Source organism: Aegilops tauschii, chromosome 5 (genome assembly GCF_002575655.3).
Source record: "Aegilops tauschii subsp. strangulata cultivar AL8/78 chromosome 5, Aet v6.0, whole genome shotgun sequence".
Taxonomy (NCBI): domain Eukaryota; kingdom Viridiplantae; phylum Streptophyta; class Magnoliopsida; order Poales; family Poaceae; genus Aegilops; species Aegilops tauschii.
This window is the reverse complement of record NC_053039.3, coordinates 456,474,388-456,482,688: the sequence shown is the minus strand read 5'-3', so window position 1 is coordinate 456,482,688 and position 8,301 is coordinate 456,474,388. Positions and strand designations below refer to the sequence as shown.

General features: G+C 48.6%; 1 protein-coding gene across 4 annotated transcripts; it reads right to left on the bottom strand.

Moving 5' to 3' along the window:
- Positions 1 to 543: 543 nt before the first annotated feature.
- LOC109774597 (uncharacterized) lies at positions 544 to 8,101 on the bottom strand. Of its 4 annotated transcripts, none has more exons than XM_020333339.4 (4): positions 7,980 to 8,101; positions 7,056 to 7,391; positions 6,550 to 6,946; positions 544 to 2,013 (listed from the first exon to the last, which is right to left on the bottom strand). In XM_020333339.4, the coding sequence occupies exons 2-4, from the start codon at positions 7,192 to 7,194 to the stop codon at positions 906 to 908; spliced, it is 1,644 nt and encodes a 547-aa protein (XP_020188928.1). In that variant the 5' UTR covers positions 7,195 to 7,391; positions 7,980 to 8,101; the 3' UTR covers positions 544 to 905. The 4 variants fall into 4 exon arrangements, with proteins under 4 accessions (XP_020188928.1, XP_020188929.1, XP_020188927.1 ...); XM_020333340.4 differs by having other exon boundaries at positions 7,478 to 8,090; XM_020333338.4 differs by having other exon boundaries at positions 7,690 to 8,090.
- Between the last annotated feature and the right edge of the window lie 200 nt (positions 8,102 to 8,301).

Genomic DNA, 8,301 nt, shown 5'->3' with positions numbered 1-8,301 from the left:
TTGTATACGTCAATCCACCCCTATATGTGTGGTGCCTCAGCCAGATCGGATCACAACACACACAGTGAGGGCAGCAGTGCAAGCAATTTTTGCTTGCAGACGATCGACGAGGGGCATGCAAAGTCAAGAGGCCAACCAAGATCGAGAGAATAGTTAGTGGTGCATTCCACGTAGTACTACTAACCATGGCCAGAGCTAGCAGCAGCGGCTGCTCATGGATGAGCCATGCACTGGGGATGCGTGCCTTGGATCATCTGCTTGTATCTTCCTCCCCTGTCGTGTGCTTCATGTCTGGTCTCGCCTGAGACCTACATAAACGTACACACTGATGCATCCATCCAGCCTCACTGACTGGTCATAAGCTGAGGACGTACCAGCTAATTAATGCTCACTGTCGTCCTTTCAGCTTTGAAAGCAGCGCCACCCAGAGAAGAAACCAACATGAAATATAAAGCCGGCGCTGACATAGATATTAAGTTGTATACTCTGATGATCATCATCCAGACATTAGCGCAAGCATGCATGCATGTATCAAGCAGGCAGTAAAACTCCAAATGGCAACAGATTAAGTTCCGGTCTGGTCCGGTCCGGTCTTCACATCTCACAATCCAAGTTCCAAGGAGACCGGCCAACCAAATGTACATCACATACATACATGCATGAAACATGGCAAAATTAAACTGAAATTCTGGTCTAGCTAGTCTGCCAAAGAGGACACGTCCACTAATTAATTAACATGACGAAAGATTACCCAAGAAACTAATTTATTAACCTTTGTTCTTCTAAATGCAGTAATATGCATGCTCTCTTCATTCTTCCATCGCCATCCATGCACCTTACCTTGAGAGCTTCCATGCATTATCTTGTTGTTTTTCTTGACGATAGATCGATCCTGCCGTATGTTGCTACTTCAGCTCGGCAGGGTCCAGCGAGCCCATGTGGAGCCCGGCGCCGCCGCTGTGCCGCCGGGGCGGGCCCATGCCGGCTTGCACCACGCCGCCAGGGCCGACGCCGAGGAAGTCCCGAGTGCTCAGCTTGCCGTCGTCCACGGGGAAGCCCCCGCCGCTGCCGAACGCCCCGGCGCGACCGCCGGTTGTGGCACTGGCGCCGCTCCCGCTACCCAGAGAGTTCATGATGAGGTCATGGAACGACTGCCTCTCGCTCGCCGCCGCTGCTGCGGCCGACGACCCGCCTTCTCCGCTGCCACCCCTCATACCCGGGCCACGGAGCAGCCCGGCGCCGCCGGCGCCAGCGTTGTGGCTGCTCGTCGTCGCGCCCATCTGCGCGGCCTTCTGCAGCAGCGCAGTCGCGGACATCTGCGGGAGCCCGCCGCCCGTCTCAGACGAGCTGTAGAGAGAAGGGAAGCCCCCGCCGCCGCCTCCCAGGACGCTGCTGGACCCGACAATGCCGCCATTCTCTCCATTTCCATTGCTGTTGTTGCCAATTCCGGCGCTGCCGTTGTACTGGTTCTGGAAGACCAGGCGCGAGTCCTGGCCGCTCCCGTTGCCATTGCCTGAGAAGAATCCAAGGTTCAGGAGGCTGTTATTACCGTTGCCGCCGCCGCCTCCCTGGTGCTGGTCTGGAAGTTGCATAAGGCCATGGAAGGCCGCGGGGGACTTTCCCTGCTGGAGGAGAGAGCCCTGGTTGCCATGGGAACGGTGGACGTCATCCTCGCCAAAGTCCTGGGCGGTACCGCCGCCCATATAGAACGGGGAAGAGGTGGCGGCCTGGGAGCGGAACATGGAGGACCCCGAGGAAGATGGCATGAGGTGCTCGAACTGACCGGCGTTGCCGCCACCGCCACCAAGGTTGAGGACGTCGATGGCCGAAGCTGATGAGTGGTGGCCGGATTGGTCTGGGAAGCCGCCGGCCATCTGGGGCGTCATGCCGGAGAGATTACCGAGGGCCATGTTGCCGGGGCCGCCGTACATGCCGGCGCCGATAGGCGGCAGCCGCGCGCTCTCCTGGGCCAGCGCGTCGCAGAAGGCGCGGTGGGTGATGAAGCTGTCCCTCCTGCATGCGTACGTGGAAAAATGTCAAAAACTTTTCATGCCTAATGCGCATGAGTGCAGGTCACATTATAATTGTCACCAACTCACCATATATATAAATGATCACATTTATAATTGTCTGATCAAATAATTTAGAATCAAACATGCATCCTAATCAAATTAAATCGAGGCGAAAGCTCGACCTACAAATAAATTTCAGCAACAAAAATAAAGTATCAAACATGATAGATGCATAAACAGTCAAGTTCACATATGACCGCAGGGGAGTATATGGAATTAATTGGCTAATCAGGTCATGAACTGAATTTATCATTTAATGGTTAATCATTGGCTAACTACACAAATATTGGCAACAATGACACATGCAATATAATTCTCCTTCTCTCTTTCTTTCTAAACATAATTCATCTTCTAAGAGAACGCCCAATCCCCCAATCGTAGTCGATTTGGACGCGGGGCGGCTATGGAAGAGCTCGCTTGTCGGCTGATAATTTAGGTACTCTTGTAGGAATTAATCAGGAATCTACCGATCATTAACAACACTGTCAGTGCCACCACTGTGAAACAAATCATGCCATCAAAAGATCAATTGCACATCCTATCAACATTATCGCATCACAAACTACTGAACCACCAGATATACAACATACCATTCAGAACTATATATAAAAAAGAAAATTGTGTTGTAGCAACGCACCGGATGGTCCCTCTCTCTCTCTCTAAACATAATACATACCAAAACATTGTAATCGATCAACATTTAAATTCTAATTTGAAATTTTGTGTAATTTTAGTGGGTAGAAAAATATGTTTGCACCTCAAAATTTCAGATTATATTCAAACTAAAACAAAATGATATTTAAATGTGGTCAAATTTCAGAGAATATTGTCAGAAATAATTCAAAAAGTTAGCCCGTTCTACCAAATCTCTTTTTTCTCCCCAACACAATGTTTCACAAAACTGTATAGATTTGCCTTCTATTTAACCAGTCATAAAATCTGATCACTAGGGGGGGGGGGGGGGGGGGGGAGGGGATCGTCATTTTTTGTTTTTCCTACTTGTTTGCATATAATGAAAAAGTTACTCTAAATGTGGTGATTTATTGCGCCAGTTGGGTAGCTTGCAATCCTTTAGTGTGTACCTCTATATAAGATTGTCATTCCTTTTGCTATCTGAGGCAATGCTAGCTGACAATTAATTTTGACCGACGATTTTTTAGAAATATCCTAATACGATTCGACAAAGCAGATTATGCTATAGATTGCACGATGATTTATTTTGTAAGGGGAAAATATACTAAGCTGAAAGCATAATGATATCATCAAAATGAGGCAAAACTAGCCAAAGGTGCAGGACGAATATGCATCGCCCTTCCTATAGTAATTCAAATAAATTAACCCGTGCTACCAAATTTCATTCTCGCTCGCCAACACAATCTTTCACAAAAATTCATTGATTTGCCTTCTATTTAACTAGTCATAAAATCTGCTTACTACGGGGGGAGGGGAGTGGTGGAAATCGTCAAATTTTGGTTTTCTTAATTATTTTTCCTATAATGATGAAGTTGCTCTAAATGTGCCGATTTATTACACCAGTTGGGTAGCTTGCAATCATTTACTATGAATATATATATTAGATTGTCGTTTCTATTGCTATGTGAGGCAATGCTTGCTGGCAATTAATTTTGACCGGTTATTTTTTAGAAATATTCCGATCTGATTTGATAAAGCAGATTAACCTATAGGTTGCACAATGCTTTATTTTGTAAGGAAAAAAAATTAAGCTGAAAGATTACTGATATCATCAAAATGAGGCAAAACTAGCCAAAGGTGCATGACAAATATGCATCGCCCTACCTATAGTAATTCAAAAAAAAACCGTGATACCAAATCTCTTTTGCTCTCTCTGACACATTATTTCACAAAACTTATAGATTTGCCTTCTATTTAACTGTTCTTGAAATCTGCTTACTGGGGGGTGTGGGGGGGGGGGGGGGGGGGGGGTAGTCAATTTTTGGTTGTCCTAATTGTTTGCATACTAACGATGAAGTTGCTCTAAATGTGCCGATTTATTATGCTGGTTGGGTAGCTTGGAATCGTTTAATGTGTTTATCTATATAAGATTGTCGTTTCTTTTGCTATCTGAAGCAATTAATTTTGACCGATCATTTTTAAGATGTATTTCGATCTAATTCAACAAAGCAGATTAATTTATATATTGCACAATGCTTTATATTGTAAGGAAGCAAACGCTAAGCTCAATGCATAATGATATCACAAAATGAGGCAAAACTAGCGAACGGTGCATGACAAATACGCATCTCCCTACCTATAGTAATTCAAAGAACTTAACCCGTGCTAGCAAATCTCTTTCTCTCGCTCCAACACAATATTTCACAAAACTTTATAGATTTGCCTTCTTTAACTACTAGTCATAGAATCTGCTTAGTAGAGGGTGCGGCGGAATTTTTTTCATTTTTTTTGTTTTCCTACTTGTCTGCATATAATGATGAAGTTGCTCTAAATGTGCCGATTTAGTAGGCCAGTTGTGTAGCTTGCAATCCTTTACTGTCTTCACCCATATAAGACTATCGCTTCTTTTGCTATCTAAGGCAATGCTAGATGACAACTAATTTTGGCTGATGATTTTTAAGAAATATTTTGATCCGATTCAGAAGAGCAGATTAAGCTATAGAATGCACAATGCTTTGTTATCTATGAATAAAAATAATACTAAGCTGAAAGCATAATTATATCATCAAAATGAGGCAAAACTTGCCAAAAGTGCATGACAAATATGCACCGCCCTTACTATAGTAATTCAAAAAAAAAAATCCATGCTACCAAATCTCTTGCTCTAAATGTGCCGATTTATTGCGCTAGTTGGGTAGCTTGCAATCCTTTACTGGGTGCATCTATGATAGATCATCGTTTCTTTCGTTATTTGAGGGAATGCTAGCTGGCAACCAATTTCGACCAATGCTATTTGAGAAATATTCCGATCCGATTCCACAGAGCAGATTCAGCTACAGATGGCACAATGTTTTGTTATCTATGAAAAAAATAATACTCAAGCGGAAAGCATAATGATATCATCAAAATGTGGCAAAACTTGCCGAAAGTGCATGACAAATATGCATCGCCCCAACTATAGTAATTCAAAACAAATTAACTCGTGCTACCAAATCTCTTGCTCTAAATGTGCCGATTTATTACGCCAGTTGGGTAGCTTGCAATCCTTTACTGGGCGCATCGATTATAGATTGTCGTTTCTTTCGTTACTGCGGGGAATGCTAGCTGGCAATTAATTTTGACCAATGATTTTTGAGGAATATTCGGATCCGATTCCACGGAGCAGATAAAGCTGTAGATGGCACAATGCTATATTTTGTAAGAAAAAAAGAGTAAGCTGCAAAATGAGGTAAAACTAGCCAAATGTGCATGACAAATACTCCCTCCGTCCGGAAATACTTGTCATAGAAATGGATGTATCTAGACGTATTTTAGTTCTAGATACATCCATTTTGATCCATTTCTCCAACAAATATTTTCGGACGGAGGGAGTATGCATCACCCATTCACCCTAACTATGGTGCAATCAGTTACATGTAAGACAACACCGGCATGTACAAGACATGCATGCATCAAGTAAAAGCCGGAGCAGCAGGCTTTGTGGCTAATCCATCCATCGGATGGTGCTGATTGCAAGAGGCTAGTCATGGCCAGCGGCAGCGGCAGCAGTACTTGCCATGACTTTGGCAGTTGCCATGCATCACATGAGAAGGCAAGGAAGGCCGCGTACGTGCTGCCATGGCTGAGGCTGGACCCCCTTCGGTTAGCTGCATGGAGGAGGAGTGCCGGCAGCGTGTATGTCATCACGTGAACATACATGTGGGGATCCATGCCAGGTCGATGCAGATGAGAGAGAGTGGGAAGAGTGCGGATTCCGAGGTGTAAAAAGGCGGGACTGCCGCCAGATGACCGTGTCAGGGTGTGCCCTGGCTGCATATCTCCAGTCCCCTCCCGACAAGAGCGATTCACGTGGGAGCAGAGCAGAGCCCGCTAGCTGCAGCAGGTCGACTGCTAGCTCTAGCTGCATCCTCCATCCATCCCCTTCCATTCTCTCTCTCTCCCCCCCCCCCCCCCCCTCTCTCTCTCTCTGCAGGGAATCCAATTCCAATCCAACCCAGCCAAAACTTGCGCGCACACACATACTACACACATACTCGTACACGTACACGAGAGCCCATGTACCTAGCTAGGTGGGCACGTAGTACCATCAGTAACAGCCCTAACCCTAGGCAGCTACCTAGGGCCAGCATCCCATCCATCCGTCACCACCCGTCAAACCGAATCGCCCCTAGCAGCCTATAGCTAGCTCCTCATCAAAGTTTCATCATGACCCAATCATTCGCTCATGCATATCCAAAATCCAACAGCAAACAGTATAAGCACACGCATATATGAACCGAAAATGAACTGAAACATCGATCTTGGACGGATGGGTATATCAATGGCGTGCATATGGTATATATACCTGGAGAAGAGGGTGCCGCAGTCGCAGCGGTACTCGCGGGTGCCGCAGGTCTTGGAGTGGGCCTTCCAGTCCGACTGCACGGCGTAGCGCTTGGCGCACTTGTCGCACTTCCACTTCTTCTCGCCGTGCTTGCGGCAGTAGTGCTTCTTGATGCCGGTGAGGTCGCCCAGCGCGCGCGCCGGGTCGTGGTGCACGCACGTCGGCTCCGGGCACAGGTACACGCGCCGCCGCGTCTCCTTGGGGTTCTTCTGCTTCAGCTTCCACGGCAGGTTGTGGCCGCGACGGTGCAGCTGCAGGTTCTGCTCCCGCTGGAACCCCTTGCCGCACACCTCGCACACGAACCGGTTCGTCGCCATCAGCGACCGCGGCGACAGCGCGATCACCTCAGCATCAGGATCTGCATCAATACAGTACAGAGAGACCGACGATACTCAATTAATATTCACCTGCTACTAGTAGTAGAATTAAGATTGGTAAAGGAATAGCTGGACGGATTAATTACTCACTTGGGTTGCCCGGCTGGTTACGCTTCTTCTTGGGCGCCGGCGCGGCGGCGGCGGGGGCGGGGGGCTGCTGCGCGGCCATCAGCGGCTGCATCTGCGCGTCGGAGAGGCCGAAGAAGGGAGCGGAGGACGCGGCGGCCATGGATGGATCGGAACAAAACAAGATTAGCTAACAGCTTCCTCCAATTGCTTGTTTGTCGTCGTCGGGTTCAGGTGAGCCGAGCGCCGCCACACACCGACCAGTCCAAGCCTGTCCAACCCAGTCTAGAGAGCACAAGGCGACGACGACACGGCGTGTACGTACGTTCCTTGCTTGCTTCCGGCGTCTTGCGGACGGATCTAAAAGACAAACGAAAGAGAGGATGGATGGATCAGAATTCAGAATAGATAGCCGCGCATGTACGTGAGAAAGACATAAATATGACCAAGATCCAGCGAGCAGGCAGCAGCGACCATGTATGTAGAGGACAAACCAAGCCACACACACCATGCCATACCCCTTGCGAGCAAGAGAACAAAGCAAGGGAGATGACAAATCCACAGGTAGCGGCCTATAAGTCACCCACACAACACGCACACACGCACACACGCAAGGAAGGAGGAAATCGACAGACAGAGGACGAGGAGGGGCACGCACCGCGCCAAGCTAGGAGAAGAGTCCGGCGAGAAGATTGCTCAAAACCAACACACCCACACACACACGCACACAGACGAGAGAGAGAAGGAGGGATATGGGTTGGGGAAAGGCGAGGCGAGGAGGGCTGGGGGGAGTGGAGGAAAAGGAACCAAGCCCAGCCCCTCAAAACAACAGGAGCAAGGCACCAAACGGCGGACAGCAAGCGGCCGGGGACGACGACGGTAATAAAGATATAGAAAACGGTGCGTGATTCCGATGGAGAATTTGGGGGAGCGGTCGGCGAACCCTACCCGCTTGTTGCTTTCCCCTCCGGCCGCTTCCCCTCGCCTTGGAGTCTAGGGGGGGATAGGATATCTGCTCTCTCTCTCTCTCTCTCTCTCTCTTCCGCTCCGGGAGTGGTTGCAATGGCTTGTAGCTGAGGGCCAAATATATCGCCGCGCCGAGGGAGGGAGGGAGGGGCAGGGGTCGCGAGGTCCACGCGCGGGCGGGGCCCACGGGTCGCGTGCACGGTCGCCCTCGTGCCCGCGGCTTGATTCTGTATCCTGTACACGTCGACGGCAACGTGCGGGCCTATCGGGGCCGTCGGTCGGGCCGATCCGACGGTCTGAGCGC

Excerpts from the sequence above, each read along its gene's own strand:
- LOC109774597 (XM_020333339.4), bottom strand. The coding sequence starts at position 7,194 with ATGGCCGCCGCGTCCTCCGCTCCCTTCTTCGGCCTCTCCGACGCGCAG. Across the intron at positions 6,947-7,055 it reads TAACCAGCCGGGCAACCCAA|ATCCTGATGCTGAGGTGATC; the intron begins GTGAGTAATTAA and ends GTATTGATGCAG. Across the intron at positions 2,014-6,549 it reads TGCGGCACCCTCTTCTCCAG|GAGGGACAGCTTCATCACCC; the intron begins GTATATATACCA and ends GTACGCATGCAG.